This window comes from Zonotrichia leucophrys, chromosome 10, assembly GCF_028769735.1.
Source record: "Zonotrichia leucophrys gambelii isolate GWCS_2022_RI chromosome 10, RI_Zleu_2.0, whole genome shotgun sequence".
NCBI lineage: Eukaryota > Metazoa > Chordata > Aves > Passeriformes > Passerellidae > Zonotrichia > Zonotrichia leucophrys.
Window position 1 is genome coordinate 19,066,682 of NC_088180.1, and position 16,273 is coordinate 19,082,954.

The 16,273-nt window shown below is 45.1% G+C and overlaps 1 protein-coding gene across 1 annotated transcript in view; it reads left to right on the top strand.

Annotated features, from left to right (window-relative positions):
- Positions 1–716: 716 nt before the first annotated feature.
- Positions 717–16,273, top strand: part of MAP2K5 (mitogen-activated protein kinase kinase 5) — a 138,197-nt gene continuing 122,640 nt past the window's right edge. Inside the window, exons 1-3 of the mRNA XM_064722149.1 lie at positions 717–974; positions 8,380–8,428; positions 12,166–12,233. Of these exons, the coding sequence (XP_064578219.1) occupies positions 840–974; positions 8,380–8,428; positions 12,166–12,233 (252 nt within the window). The 5' untranslated portion in view covers positions 717–839. The remainder of the gene's footprint in view (positions 975–8,379; positions 8,429–12,165; positions 12,234–16,273) is intronic.

Genomic DNA, 16,273 nt, shown 5'->3' on the forward strand with positions numbered 1-16,273 from the left:
AATTGTACCTGGGAATTGTCCCATCTGGGACTCAGAGAGTTGTACCTGGGAATTGTCCCATCTGGGACTCAGAGAGTTGTACCTGGGAATTGTCCCATCTGGGACTCAGAGAACTGTACCTGGGAATTGTCCCATCTGGCACTCAGAGAACTGTACCTGGCTATCAACCCTGGAGAGCTGTAAAGTGTAGGAGCTGTGGCGTGTGTGACACTGCTGGACAACTGCCCCCAGCCCTTCCCTAACCTGCTCCTGCAGGCCTTGCGCTGCCCCAGAGCCAATCCCAGTGCCCATTCCCAGTTTGCTCCGCAGGGACACCGAGGCAGGGATGGGCAGAGCCGGGCACGGAGCCCCCAACCCTCACCCAGCACCGCAATCGCCCTCGCGGTGTCCCCGAGTGCCACAGTGGGACAACGCCGGGCACTTCAGGGGCAGTGAGTGCCCCAGCTCCGCGGGCAGGTTCTGGCAGCGCAGCTGGCACGGCCCGGAGCCTGTGTTTGAGTTTGTGTTTGTGTTTGTGATGGGACAGCGGGAATCCCGGCCCGGCTGGATGTGCCATTTAACGGCGCTTTTCCTGTCAAAACACGAGGCACAGAGAGAGGAACGCAATTCACCGCGGGGCCGGGCCCGCCTCCTCCCGCCCATGGCGCCGCCTCCCCTCCCTCTTCCCCTTCCTCCTCCTCCTCCTCCTCCCGCCGCCGCCGCACATCCCCTCCTCCCGGGGCTGCGTTTTGGTTCCGGGGCAGCGGCTCCTTCCTGCGGGAGGGCGGTGCAGGCTGTGCCCGGCCCGGCCCGGCCCGGCTCGGCCCGGCGGCCGCAGCATGTGAGCCCGCGGGGCGGGGATGCTCTGGCTGCTCTGCGGCCCCTGCGGCGCCATGGACAGCCAGGCGCTCGTCATCCGCATCAAGATCCCCGACGGAGCCGCCGTGGACTGGACCGTGCACTCCGCGCCGCAGCTGCTCTTCAGGGATGTGCTGGTGAGTGAGTCCGGACGGGAGCGGGACCCCGCTCCTTATCCGGGGGGTGGCACCGGGACCCCCGTGCCGGCCATCAGGAGATGCCACCATGCCCGGTTCTCTGCGCCCCGGGTGTCCGGATCCCTCCCGGGATGACAGGAGATGTTTTGGGGTGTGTTTTGGCGGAATGTTTAACGGGAGGGTGTTTTTTGTCCGTCCCGGGCCAGCGCCGGCGTTGCGAGGTTTCGGGAGGATGAGCAGGTGCCAGGCAGGGGCATCGTGCCCCGATTTGGGCTGGAGGGAACCTCTGGAGTGCCCAAATCCGCTCCCCTGCCTGGGCAGGGACACTCCGGGTCAGGGCATCCCCTCCTCCGGGCCTTGGGAAGGAATTCCCTGCTCAGGAGAAGTGTGGGCTCTGTGCCGGGGCTGGGCCACCGCTGCTCCTGTGGGGTGTCCCCTCCCGGGCCGGGGCCACCGCTGCTCGTGTGGCGTGTCCCCTCCTGAGGCGGGCCCACCGCTGCTCGTGTGGCGTGTCCCCTCCTGGGCCGGGGCCACCGCTGCTCGTGTGGCGTGTCCCCTCCTGGGCCGGGGCCACCGCTGCTCGTGTGGCGTGTCCCCTCCTGAGGCGGGCCCACCGCTGCTCGTGTGGCGTGTCCCCTCCCGGGCCGGGGCTCTGCTGTGCCTCCTGGCCCTCAGCCCCTTCCCTGCTGTGGCTTTTTGTCCATCTGCACACAAGGATGCTCTGCTTTCTCAGAAACGGGAGTGGGTGCTTGTCCTGCTCAGAAATGAGTTTATCCCACTCAGAAATGGGAGTGTATCCCACTCAGAAGTGGGAGTGGGTGTTTGTGTATCCCACTCAGAAATGGGAGTGAGTGTTTATTGTTTATCCCACAACATAGAAATGGGAGTGAGTGTTATGTACCATTTCAGAAAATGGGTTATTGTTTATTCCACTCAGAAATGGGAGTGAGTGTTTATTGTTTATCCCACACATAAATGGGAGTTTATCCCACTCAGAAATGGGAGTGGGTGTTTGTTCCACTCAGAAATGGGAGTGGGTTTTTGTTCCACTCAGAAATGGGAGTGGGTGTTTATTGTTTATCCCACTCAGAAATGGGAGTGGGTTTTTGTCCCACTCCTTCCCACTCGTGTCCTTGCCCCAAGGGGCAGCTCAGGGTGCAGGTGATGCTTTCTGCAGCCTGCCCTCACCTCACCTGCCAGCACATCCCAGGGCTCTGTGTGTCCCCATTTCTCTAAAGAAAACCTTCCCACAGCACCCCTCGGGCGCACGCTCAGTTTTCACTTCTGTTTTTGCTGTTCTTAACTCTGGAGAGGGATTTTGCAGGTGTCTTTGAAAGTGTTGATCCTGTGGAAAGGACACGTGGGGATGGAGGGTTGGGTTGCTGGAGGATGCTCAGTGTTGGTTGCAGAGCTAACTGGGAGGGATAACAGAAATCCCAGCTGTCATTTCCCCAACATTTACCATTATTCATGACTTTCTGTAGATGGAGGAGTGGGAGCAGCCCCTTTGACAGACCAGGGACGTTTTTGGGAGGTGCACTTTCCCCTTGGTGGTTGCACAAACCTGTGGTGACCCTCTGTGCCCTTAAACAAAAGTGGAGAAAATGGGCCTGGTTTTCTCCAACTCTGCTTCATGTTTTTTGTTTGTTTTTGGCTTTTTTTTCCCCAAAATAAAGTGAAATTACCCCTGATTCTTGGTCTCTCCTTTGCCATCCTAGAATTACTGTAAATTCAGGTTGGTTATTTAAAAGTAAGTAGAGGCACCGTGGCCAGTGGGTGACAGAGGATCTGGAGTGGGCTGCTGTTCCTGTCCTCAGTCAGTTCTTGTCCTCAGTCAGTTCTTGTCCTCAGTCATTCTCATCAGTCCCACCTGTGCTGCTGGTGAGAATTTCATTTATCCCCTGTCAGGCTGCTGCACTCAGGTGCTGCTGGTTGTGTTTCAGGAGGTGCCATCACAGCATTCACCCGGACTTAATATTGTCAGATAAATGCAGGAATTCAATGAAATAAATGAAATAATAAAATAAATAAATAAGGCTCCAATGCACTGAGGAGTGCTGGGTGTGTCCCCACCTGGCAGCTCCAGGTGGTTTCAGGGGTTTGATTGCTGCAGGATCAATTAAAGAGCCCGGGGAGGATTCAGGTGTTCCCCGTTGGGCTCCATCCCTGGGGAGCAGCGATCCAAGGATGTTCCTCAGGCTCTGAACGATCCCTGTGGGGCTCCCCAGCTCCATCCCATCCCTGTGCCCCTGTCCCAAGGGGTTTTTGGGATTTTCTGTCCTGCTGGAGCTGCAGAGCCGCGTTTGGGAGCAGCCCCAAACCAGGGCAATGTCCCAGAGCCTGCACCCCTGAGGGCACATTCGGGCTCCTCCTCCTTCCAGGTGGGTCCCAGGGGCTGCTCTGTGTTCAGAAAGCCCCATAAAATTATCTTTGAGGTTTTATTTTATATATTTAGATGATTTTTAAGCTGATTTTTGTTCATTTTGCCTCCCAATGAGTGTAGCGTTGCAGCATTTCAGGCTGGTGAAATTATTCTTATTATTTTATATTTTCAGGTGATTTTTAAGCTGATTTTTGTTGATTTTGCCTCCCTGTGGGTGTAGCCTTGCAACCTTTCCGGCTGGTGAAATTATTCTTATTATTTTATATTTTCAGGTGGTTTTTAAGCTGATTTTTATTAATTTTGCTTCTCAGTGAGTGCAGCGTTTCAGGCTGGTGTGCAGGTTTATTTCCATCCTCATTTTCAGAGCTGTTCTTCGTGGTGTCACTTGCAATAAGTTCTGTGTGTATCAGCTCTGTGAGTTACCAGTAAATAGCTTTATTTTTAAGGCCCCACTAAATGAATTACAATAAGCTCATTTTTTTTTTCCCCTCAAGCTGTCTGCATTCCTCCTGTCAGTGGTATTTAAGCACTTGGTGTTAATTCTGGGTAACTTCACATTGTCATAGTGAGATAAAACAAATTGAATTGGAATGTGAGAGCTGTGCCTTCAATATTTACCCTGGCATTCGAGCAGAGTTTCACATTTTCTGCTTTCTCAGAGAACAGATTTGGTTTTGGAGTTCCTCTTGCACCTGCTGTTCCCTGATTTTTCCCCTCATTTTTAGGGGCTTTTCTGTTCTGTATCACTTACATAAACCCACTTCAGCAAGTGGATAATATTTTAAAATATATAATATATATTATGTAATATATAATATATATCATATAATATATAATATATATTTTAGAATAACATATGTATCATATCATATATACTGTTATATATAGTATATCTTATATATTTTAGAATAAAAATACATTATATCGTATATAACATATATATGGTATATACTATACATTGTATTATAAAATATATATTATATAATGTAAAACATATGTATATAATATAAAACATATTATGTATATTATATATAATATATATGTATATATATTATATATAAAATATATACATATATTATATATAAATAAAAATATATGTATATTATATATAATATATTGTATTATATATTATATATTATATAATATATAGATAGTTTGTACCATATATATGTTATATATGTTATATTGTATAACATATATATGGTATATACTATATATTGTATTATAAAATATATATTATATAATATATAACATATGTATATAATATGTAACATATATTATATTATAATATATATAGTATATATGTATATATATTATATATAAATATATAATATATGTATGTTATATATAAAAATAAAAATATATGTTTATTATATATAATATTATAATCTGCTCCCAAGTGGGAGTATTTTATTGCTCCCGATCTCTGTTGTGATAGCAGAACGTGCCCTGTGCACGTGTAATCCTTTGAAATTTGGAATAATCCTTTAATCCTGGCTCAGTCTGGGGTTGGGATGGGCTGGAGCTGCTGCAGCCGCTTTGGGAATTTCACAGTGATGGGATTTCCCTGCCAGCCTGGTTTCTCTCAGATACACTCATTTAATGGAATTATTGAGAGCTGGGCCAAGCTTTGCTGTTTATTCAGTGCAGGAGTTGGGGTGTGTAATTCACTCATTGATTATCACTTAGTTATTAATTACTTTTTGATTATTGCTTGCTATTAAAGAAGCCTCAATACACAGAAAAAGTGATTCTGGAAGGGTGCAGGAAAATAAGATTTATTTTTAAAATCCCTATTTCAGAGCTTTGGGATATTTGGAGTTTTCCAAGCAGAATTTTGGGGTCTCAGAGCTGCCTCTGAACTTTCCACACCCCCTTAAATTTAAATGCAGTTTTTAAACCATTTTAAAATCAATTTCTTAGAAGCATCTCTGTGCCCATAGATGAGCATTTACCAGCATTTAAATCTGGCAGAGTTGAAGTGTGTTTGCTGAGGAATTTCCAGTGCTTAAATGAATGGATTTAGAAATAATTAGTACAGTCAAGACTGATTTCTTATTAGCAATAGTGGCTTTTGACTGAGGCTGGTAAACCCTGCAGAATGGAAGAATTTTTATCAACGTGGAAATATTTTGGTGGCTTTTTTTTCCCTTCTTTTTGCCTCTACAAATTTACAATTCCACAATTAATCCACACTGCACATTTCTGGTGTGCCGTTAATAGTTCGAATCGCATTCCTTGATTTATTTTCCCCATCCAAGACACCACCAGAAAGTTCTGTATTTATTACTTGCTTCAGTTGGCTCTGTGGAAACCCCTGTGCTGCTTTCACATTTTATTAATTGTGTTTCTGTGCCACAGAATTTTTAATATTTCGTTTTTCCTGCCATAAATCCTGGGCTTCTTTCATTCATTCCCAAAAGTTCATTTTTTCCTGGGGGGCACCAGGGAGGGCAGAGCCACGCTGGGCATTGGGGCCGTGCCCTGGAGTGGCTCCTGAGGGGCTGGGAAAATGATAAAAACTGGGAAAATTATAAAAACTGGGAAAATTGATAGAGGAGCTTCTCTGGTACCAGCAGAAAAAAATCTGGGTTGGAGCAGGGATGTGGAGCTGGAAGTGTTGCTGTGGTTTGGTTGGAAAAATGGGAAAAACTGAAAAAAAAATAGGGTTGGAAGTGGAAATTTTGGCTGAAAAATGGTGAAAACTCTTTTCTGGTAGCAGCAAAAATGGCTGGGTTGGAGGATGGATTGGAAATGGAAATGTTGCTGTGGTTTGGCTGGAAAAATGGGAAAAGCTGGAAAAAGGGTAAAAACTCTTCTTTGGTACCAGCAAAAAAAATTGTGTTGGAAGTGGAAATTTTGGAAGTGAAAAATGGTGAAAACTCTTTTCTGGTATCAGCAGAAATGGCTGGGTTGGAGGATGGATTGGAAATGGAAATGTTGGGGTGTTTTGGCTGGAAAAAACAAAAAAAGCTGGCAAAATGATAAAGGAGCTTCTCTGGTACCAGCAGAAAAAATCTGGCTTGGAGCAGGGATGTGGAGCTGGAAGTGTTGCTGTGGTTTGGTTGGAAAAATGGGAAAAACTGAAAAAAAAAATAGGGTTGGAAGTGGAAATTTTGGTTGAAAAATGGTGAAAACTCTTTTCTGGTATCAGCAGAAATGGCTGGGTTGGAGGATGGATTGGATTGTTGGTGTGGTTTGGCTGGAAAAAATGATAAAACAGCTTCTTGGTACCAGCAAAAAATTGCTGGGTTGGAGCAGGGATTGAAAGTGGAAATTTTGGAAGTGAAAACTGGTGAAAACTCTTTTCTGGTAGCAGCAAAAATGGCTGGGTTGGAGCAGGGATTGGAAGTGGAAATGTTGCTGTGGTTTGGCTGGAAAAATGGGAAAAAGTGAAAAAATGGTAAAGGCTCTTCTCTGGTACCAGCAAAAAAAAAATTGTGTTGGAAGTGGAAATTTTGGAAGTGAAAAATGGTGAAAACTCTTTTCTGGTAGCAGCAAAAATGGCTGGGTTGGAGGATGGATTGGAAATGGAAATGTTTGGGTGTTTTGGCTGGAAAAAACAAAAAAAGCTGGCAAAATGATAGAGGAGCTTCTCTGGTATCAGCAAAAAAATCTGGGTTGGAGCAGGGATGTGGAGCTGGAAGTGTTGCTGTGGTTTGGTTGGAAAAATGGGAAAAACTGAAAAAAAAAATGGGTTGGAAGTGGAAATTTTGGCTGAAAAATGGTGAAAACTCTTTTCTGGTAGCAGCAAAAATGGCTGGGTTGGAGGATGGATTGGAAATGGAAATGTTGGGGTGGTTTGGCTGGAAAAAATGATAAAAAAGCTTCTTGGTACCAGCAAAAAATTGCTGGGTTAGAGCAGGGATTGAAAGTGGAAATTTTGGCTGAAAATGGTAAAAGCTCTTCTTTGGTACCAGCAATTTTTGGTGGGTTAGAGCAGGGATTGGAAGTGGAAATGTTGCTGTGGTTTGGCTGGAAAAATGGGAAAAACTGAAAAAAAAAATGGGTTGGAAGTGGAAATTTTGGTTGAAAATGGTAAAAGCTCTTCTTTGGTACCAGCAATTTTTGGTGGGTTGGAGGATGGATTGGAAATGGAAATGTTGAGGTGTTTTGGCTGGAAAAAATGATAAAAGCTGGAGAAATGATGAAAGAGCTTCTCTGGTATCAGCAAAAAAAATCAGGGTTGGAGGAGGGTTTGGAAGTGGAAATTTTGGCTGAAAAATGGTCAAAGCTCTTCTCTGGTATCAGCAAAAAAATCAGGGTTGGAGGATGGATGTGGAAATGGAATTATTGGTGTGGTTTGGCTGGAAAAATGGGAAAAAATAATCAAAGCTCTTCTCTGGTCCCAGCACAAAAAAAAAAAAAAAAAAAAATTAAAAATTGGGTTGGAAGTGAAAATTTTGGCTGAAAAATGGTCAAAGCTCTTCTCTGGTATCAGCAACAAAAATCTGGGTTGGAGCAGAGGTGTGGGAATGCATTGGTGTGGTTTGGCTAAAAAAATGATAAAAGTTTGTCTTTGATATCTGAAAAAAGGCTGAGTTGGAGCAGGGATTGGAACTGGAGATGTTTCTGTGTTTGGTGTTTGGAGCTGCATTGGGGGTTTCCAGTGGATCCCCCCAATATCTGAATATTCAATATTCTCCTGAGTTTTGGAGAAGTTCAGATCCCAGCTGAGGCTCCAAACAGCAGAAAATGGGATTTTTAAAGCAACAAAAATAATTCCTAAAGCTCTGTTGATGGCTGGTTTTGGTCAGTGAGGTGCCAATTTTCTGTAACCCAAGGGAAAAATGGATTTTTTCACCTGCAGGAGCAGAGAGCTGTTTGCAGTTAGGGGGGAATTATTTGGGAAGAAAAGAGTTTTCCTGGAGGGGAGGAGAAAAACATCGTGATGGGAGCAGGTTTGTGTTGTGCCCTAAAATCTTCTTTATTCTGGGGCAGTGGGGAGGGATTAAAGAGATTTATTGCAAATCATGCTCTTCCCATTTGATGTTTAATTAATGAATTTTTTTGCATTTTTAGGATGTCATTGGTCAAGTTTTGCCAGATGCAACCACCACAGCATTTGAGTGTAAGTGTGACTTTTGTCAGCCAATTCCTTTGTCACATTGCTGGGCTGTAACTGAAACAAATAAATAATTTTTGTGTTGTTCTTCTTACATTCTGATTCTATTTACTATTTTAAAATAAGCGATATTCATTATACGTCACGGTTAAATATTTATGCATTAATGCAACTTTAATAATGGCACTAAAGCAAGCGATATTTTATTATTTAATCACATCTGGAATATTTCCACACAGCAGCTTTAATTACCAGCCTGACCTTACCATGCTCTTACTCCTCAGTGCAGTTTTATTGCTCAAATTAAATGAAAAGTATAAACTACCTGTAGGTCTCAGCCTAAAATGGGAATCCTCCAACCCTCCCAGCCAGTATTTAGGTTAATATCTGTTCTTTAAACCCTGTTTATTTTTATTTTTGAAGGGGTTCCTGGGGGATTGTCCTGTCTGGAGAGCAGTCAGCTGCAAAGGGGAGCAAAATACTGAAAAAATGGGAGGTTTTTTTTTTTCCCAGGGGATAAAATACTGAAAAATTGGAGTTTTCTTCCAAATGGAGCAGCTTTTAATTTTTATTGTATTTTTCCTTCTGTTTTCCTTTGAGATGAGAGGAAATTATGATTTTTATTCTGTTTTCCTTTGGATGGAGGGGATGGCAAGATCTGAGTGAGGGGGGACAGAGCAGATTTGGGACGGGGCCTTTCATTTTTATCATTTTATTTTTATTTCTCCCCTTTTTAGAGCTTTGGGGCTCATTCTGCCTGTGGATAATCAAAGGAAATATTGATTTATGGTCCTTCCAGTCCTATTTAATGCTCTTTTTCTTTTCCCACCTTTGTTTTGAGAGAGGAAAATGCAATTTTTATTTCTGAAACTCGGCGTTTTCCCTGCCCTGCTTTTGTGCACCTGAGCTTCCAGAGCCTTGCCATTTATGGTTTTTTTTCACTTTATTTGCTGTTAACATTTGTGTTTTATCCCACACGAGCTGTGTGTGAACTTCATGCTCCATCAGGGCAGCGCCCACAGCAGCAGTGCCATGTGCAGGAGTCTCCTGGAAAATTGGGAATTTTTGCTCTGCCTCCCAACATCTGCTCCTGTGCCTTCCCTGCGAGTCTCTAGTCTGTCATTCCCAGCTGCTGAGCCCATTTCCCTGCACTTTACTGCCATCTCAAATATGTTATGGATATTGATGCTTTTAAAGGGTTTTTTTTTTCCTTTTCCCCCCTGGATTTTCCTGCTTGGAGTTCAGTTCTCCATGGCTGCCTCAGGTGGGGGTGAGGGTGAACCCAGATTTTTGTGGGTTTTGTTTTGGTGTTCCCAAATGCAGATTTCCCTCTGCTCTCCAGGCCCCAGTGCCAGCATCTGGCCCTCAGCATCCTCCCATCCCATGGATCCCATCCCATGGATCCCATGGATCCCATCCCATCCCATCCCATGGATCCCATCCCATCCCATGGATCCCATCCCATCCCATCCCATGGATCCATCCCATCCCATGGATCCCATCCCATGGATCCCATCCCATCCCCATCCCATGGATCCCATCCCATGGATCCCATCCCCATCCCATGGATCCCATCCCATCCCATCCCATCCCATCCATCCCATCCCATCCCATCCCATCCCATCCCATCCCATCCCATCCCATCCCATCCCATCCCATGGATCCCCATCCCATGGATCCCATCCCCATCCCATGGATCCCATGGATCCACCCCATCCCACGGATCCATCCCATCCCACGGATCCCATCCCATCCCATCCCATGGATCCCATGGATCCCCATCCCATGGATCCCATCCCCATCCCATGGATCCCATGGATCCATCCCATCCCATGGATCCATCCCATCCCATGGATCCATCCATCCCATGGATCCCATCCCATGGATCCATCCTCATCCCATCCCATCCCCATGGATCCCCTCCTATGGATCCATCCCCTCCCATGGATCCCATCCCATCCCCATGGATCCATCCCCTCCCATGGATCCCATCCCATCCCCATGGATCCCCTCCTATGGATCCATCCCCTCCCATGGATCCCATCCCATCCCCATGGATCCCATCCCATCCCATCCATCCCATCCCATCCACCATCCATCCCATCCCATCCCATCCCATCCATCCCATGGATCCCCATCCCATGGATCCCATCCCATCCCATGGATCCCATCCCCTCCCATGGATCCCCTCCCATGGATCCATCCCATGGATCCCATCCCCATCCCATGGATCCATCCCCTCCCATGGATCCCATGGATCCCCTCCCATGGATCCCATGGATCCCCTCCCATGGATCCCATCCCATCCCATGGATCCCATCCCCATGGATCCCATCCCATGGATCTCATCCCGATCCCATCCCCATCCCATGGATCCCATCCCCATCCCATGGATCCCATCCCCATCCCATGGATCCCATCCCATCCCATGGATCCCATCCCATGGATCCCATGGATCCCATTCCCATGGATCCCATTCCCATGGATCCCATCCCCATTCCCATCCCCATCCCACCCCATCCCTTTTTTAGTTTTTAGTTCTGGTTCGTGCTGGAAAATCCGATCTGAGCGCTCTGGGCAAGGAGGGAAGGCTGGAAATCTTTCTGGATCCGTTTTTGGGATGCTAAAGGAGCTCAGGGCAGATTTTCTTCTGGTTAATTTGGATTAATTTTTATTTTTCTCTGTCTCTTCATCCGCATATTTTCAATTCCTTCTGTTTGTACCACCACCAGGAATTCTGCAGCTGGGAACTGAGTTAATTCCTCAATCATTTCAAAGGGATAATGTGGATTTTTTTCAGAATATTTTGCTAGAATTTTCCTTTTTTCCCCAGTGGTCCCAGCTCAGCCTGTTCCCTCTCCCCAGAGCTTTTATCCATAAATTCATCCCTCTCCTGCTTTCCCTCTGATCCCTCTGGTGGATGTGTGCTGCTCCAGTAGCTCTCTTCCTGTTTGAAACTCCAGTTTTGAGGTTTTTATGTTTTACTTTTTTGCATTGCTTTGGGTGTTTTTTGTAATTTTCTTTTTTTTTTTTTTTGTGGGTTTTTTGGGTTTTTTTGGTTTTTTTTGTGGTGTTTTTTTTTTTTAATATAATTTGTTTTTGTTTTGGGGGTGTTTTTTTTGTTTTTTTTTTTTCCCATTATTACCTTTCCACAGGCAGAATGAACAAAATCCTTTTCTCACACAATTTGAATTCCTTGGGTTGTTTTTTCCTCCCAGATTCTTGGGGTTTTTTTGGTTTTTTTTTTGGTTTTTTTTTCCAAATTCTTGGATTTTATTTCTCCTAGATTCTTGGGAATTCCAGTTTGGGGAAGGTTTTGGGGAGGGAATTCCAGCTTGGGGAAGGTTTTGGGGAGGGAATTCCAGTTTGGGGAAGGTTTTGGGGAGGGAATTCCAGCTTGGGGAGGGAATTCCAGTTTGGGGAGGGAATTCCAGTTTGGGGAAGGTTTTGGGGAGGGAATTCCAGTTTGGGGAAGGTGCTCAGCTCAGGAGAGGTTCTGGCATTAAAATCCCTGCCGAGAGTGAATTCTGAGCACTCTGTGCCCCTTTTAGGACGAAAATCCCAATTCTTGTTAATCAGTACTTGGAGATAACACACAATTTTTACATTATTATTTCAGAGTCCTTGTGCAGTTTCTCGTTCAGTTTTTGGTTTTATTTGCTGCTGGCAGTGCAGGTGAAGCCCTGCCTGTGCCAGGATTGTCCCTGTCCCCTCCCCTTGCTGACCTGGTGCCTTCTCTGCAGATGAGGATGAGGATGGCGATCGGATCACGGTCAGGAGCGACGAGGAGATGAAGGCCATGCTGTCCTATGTGAGTGCACTGCCACAAATCCTCATTTTTCCCTCTGTTTATCATATTTTTTGGTGTTTTATTGTCCCACAGTGTTTGGCTGGGCCTCATCCCCGTGTTCAATTCCAATTTTTGATATTCTGCATGGAATGGAGGTGGTTTCACACCAGATCCGTGGGCAGGCTCCACTTCAAAAAGAAAAAAAGACTTGTTCACTTACTGATCATATCAGAAACATTAAGAATAATGCATCTTAATGACTTTTGCATTAGGTATAGTGCAGGCTAAATGGACTATCAATTTCTTGTATTTTTTATGCAGTACTTAAAGTAACGGCTCATTAAAAATGAACCCCTGGGCTCTAAAAATTTTTCAAAATCTACTTTCATCTGGAGCCTGCCTCACCCCTCCTCACAGAGGAGTTTCATTGTAGCTGCAGGCTCAATGTTCATGGAGGATTTAAAGATGTGGTTTGTGTTTTTCAGGGCAGATGGATGTGCCTTTGTGTAGGTAGGGCTGTGTGAAATCTCTGCGTCCCCAGAAATAGAAATAAATATAAATATAAATATAAATATAAATATAAATATAAATATAAATATAAATATATCCCATTAATAGAAATCTCCTGCAGGAGGGGAAGGGTGAAACTGATGGCCACAGAACCATTTGGATAAAGGGGGAAAAAATATCCTTGAACTTCTCTTTTCAAAGGAAATGAGTGGGCAGGAGGGGTAAAAATGGGGATTTTCCCTGTGGTCCAGAAGGACCAAAATTCCCATAAATGACCTGGGAGAGCCCAGCCCTGTTTGGGAGCAGCCAGAGCTGATTTTGGGGGAATCCAGAGGATCCCAGACTGGTTTGGGTGGGGAGGGAGCTGAATCCCACCAGACATTCCCGGGCTGCTCAGAATCAGCCGGATCCTTCAAATCCACCAATTTCCCATCCACCTGGATCCTCCTGTGTCCGTCCCTCCAGTCTCCTTAGGATTCAGAGCATCTCTGCTCTCCCCTCTCCAGGACATTCTGCTCTCCTTTAGGTCTTGAATTCCCTTCCCTCTCCGGGAACATCAGCTCTCTTAGGATCCAGAGCATCTCCCCTCCTCAGATACTTCCCGCTCTCTAGGTTCTGACATTCCGATCTTCCTTCTCAGGAAACATTCCACTCTCCTTAGTCTCTGAGCTCCTGATCTTCCTTCAGAGAACATCCCTATCCTTCCCTTCCAGAACTTCCAGCTCTCCTTAGGATCTTGAGCATTCCTGTCTCCTTCAGAGAACTTTCCTGCCCTTTCCTTCAGAAACTCCTTCTCCTTAGATCTCTAGCATTCCATCTTCTCTCAGGAGAACATTCCCATCCTTAGGTCTCCTCCCCTCTTCTCGGGATTTCCTTCCCAGCTCCCAGCTGGCCCTCCATGCTCCAGGTGGCTTTTTGGGATTCTTTTGTCTCCCCAGATCCTTGGGAATTCCACCCTGGAGTTGGGAGGAATTCATTGGGAGGAATTCAGTTGGGAGGTTAAGGAATTCCAGTGGAGGTTTGGGGAGGAATTCCAGCTTGGAGTTAGGAGGAATTCCAGGTTTTAAGGAGGGAATTCCAGTTTGGGGAGGTTTAGGAATTCCAGCTTGGGGAGATTTGGAGGATTTTGGAGGTTTTAAGAGAATTCAGTTTGGAAGGTTTGGAATTCCAGTTTGGGGAGGGAATTCCAGCTTGGGGAAGTTTTAAGGAGGGAATTCCAACTTGGGGAGGGATTCAGCTGGGGAGGGAATTCCAGTTTGGGGAAGGTTTTGGGGAGGGAATTCCAGCTTGGGGAAGGTTTTAGGGAGGGAATTTCAGTTTGGGGAAGGTTTTAAGGAGGAAATTCCAGCCTGGGGAAGGTGCTCAGCCTCAGGAGAGGTTCTGGCACTAAAATCCCAGCTGAGAGTGAATTCTGAGCACTCTGTGCCCCTTTCCCTCCCTTTTTGGCTCCAGCAGCTCCCTCCCCCCAGAATTCCCTCTTTTCCTGGGAAATCTCAGCCATGTTTTGCCTTCCAAGTGGCAAACTGTCCGGTTTTCGGCTGTTTGAAGGGCCTGGAAAGGCCCGGGGTGGCCTTGGGGCAGCCGCGTATCAAAGGACGAGAAGAGGCTTCAGTTCTTCTTTCGGTCTTTATGTTTATTAATTGTTTATCTAAAAGATTTTCTCTCGGCCCGACAGAGCTCTGCTCAGCAGCCAGCCATGAGCACACTCATAGGGCGGTCACCTATCTTTATACCCATAGTTACGTGTACAATATTTATCATTTTTCCCCAATACCTTTCACCCTTATTGACCAGTGCACTTTCAGTAATGACCAATCCCAAAGTGCCACCATCACCCAGAAGATGGAGGAGAAGAAGAAGAAGAAGAAGGACAGGACACGCCCCAATGCCTCCATCTTACTTCTCTAAACCCCCCTGTACAGAAATCCTAAACCCTGTGTCTCACTCTCTAATTAACCAATCCCTTCACCATTCACCCCGGTGAAACCCTCCTATCCTCATACAGGTGTCGTCTCCTGTGTAGGATCAAAGTGCAGCCACCAGACACTTCTGGAACATTCCAGGACTCCCGAGCCCCCCAAGGGTGCTCTCGGTGACACCTCAGTCCTGAGGGGCTGAGATCCCACAGCAAACTTTGAATTTTCCCCCACGCCTTGGGAAGGCCATTTTTTTGCTATGCTCCCAAGCTCCCTGTTCAAGTTTCAGTACATTAGAGTTCTGATTGCCCAACTCTCTGCTTTCCCTGCAAAATCATGGGATGCCTGGAAATGACTTCTTTCTGCTCCAGCAGCTTCTTCTTCTCTGAAAAATTCTTCTCCTCAGTTTTAAACTAATTTTTTATTTGATGGTTGAACTTCCTCGCGTGCTCTGGGCTCCGTTTTGGGATGTGTTTGCCAGGAAATAAATGTTGTGAGCCTGGGAAATGGATTCATTGGGAATCCTGGGGAAGAGAAATCTCACTCTGAGGCCTGCAACAAATACTGGGAGCATTGGCCGGCTGGGAAAGCGTTTCAGGGAATTCTGATGTGCTGCAGGTGTTCTCGAAAATGGAAATAAAGTGGATTTTTTTTCAGTTTATGGAGAAAAAACCAATTCCCTGAGATTTTGGAACATATTATAACTGGGAAGATATGAACATATTATAACTGGGAAGATATTTGGGGTCATTTTAGTATTTGGGGTAATTTTGATTTATTTGGAGTAATTTTGATTTTTTTTATTTGGAGTAATTTTGATTTTTTTTTGGAGTAATTTTGATTTTTATTTGGAGTAATTTTGATATTTATTTGGAGTAATTTTGATGTTTATTTGGAGTAATTTTGATATTTATTTGGAGTAATTTTGATATTTGGAGTAATTTTGATGTTTATTTGGAGTAATTTTGATTTTTTTTGGAGTAATTTTGATGTTTATTTGGAGTAATTTTGATGTTTATTTGGAGTCATTTTGCTATTTATTTGGGGTCATTTTGCTACTTATTCGGAGTAATTTCAATATTTATTTGGAATTATTTTGAATAATTTGAAACCTTCCCTTTAGGTTCTTTCCTTTATGAATTTGACAGGACCTTAATTGAGGTCTGGAATTCCCTGGGATGCTGCAGCAATGCTTTGGATCAGGCCGATGTTGGGGGCTGTAAATGGGATTTTTTCAGGGCCGGGCAGTGCAGTTAATTAAGGAGCTGCTCTGGAGCTGTTGCCTTGTATCTGTATAAAAAGGCAGTAATTTTTTTGACAGCCACTGATTGGAAAGTTGCTTGCAGCTCTCTGAAAGCAAGGGCTACACGCTGTGGATCAATAAGTGGCAAATTTCCCATTACAAAGAATACCTGAACAATGTTCCAAACAGCCACTGGCATCTTCATTTTCCACGGAAACCTGGCGCTGGCCTGTGGAGGACAAGCCATTTCCAGACAATTTTTCCAGACTACTTGTTAACAGTTATTGCTGTCCCAAAAGGTTGACAGCTTACATGATTGATATTTCATTTACTTGTCATCGCTGGTGAGTAATGGAGAGGCTTTTCCTCCCTCTCCCTCCCGCTCTGTTGTG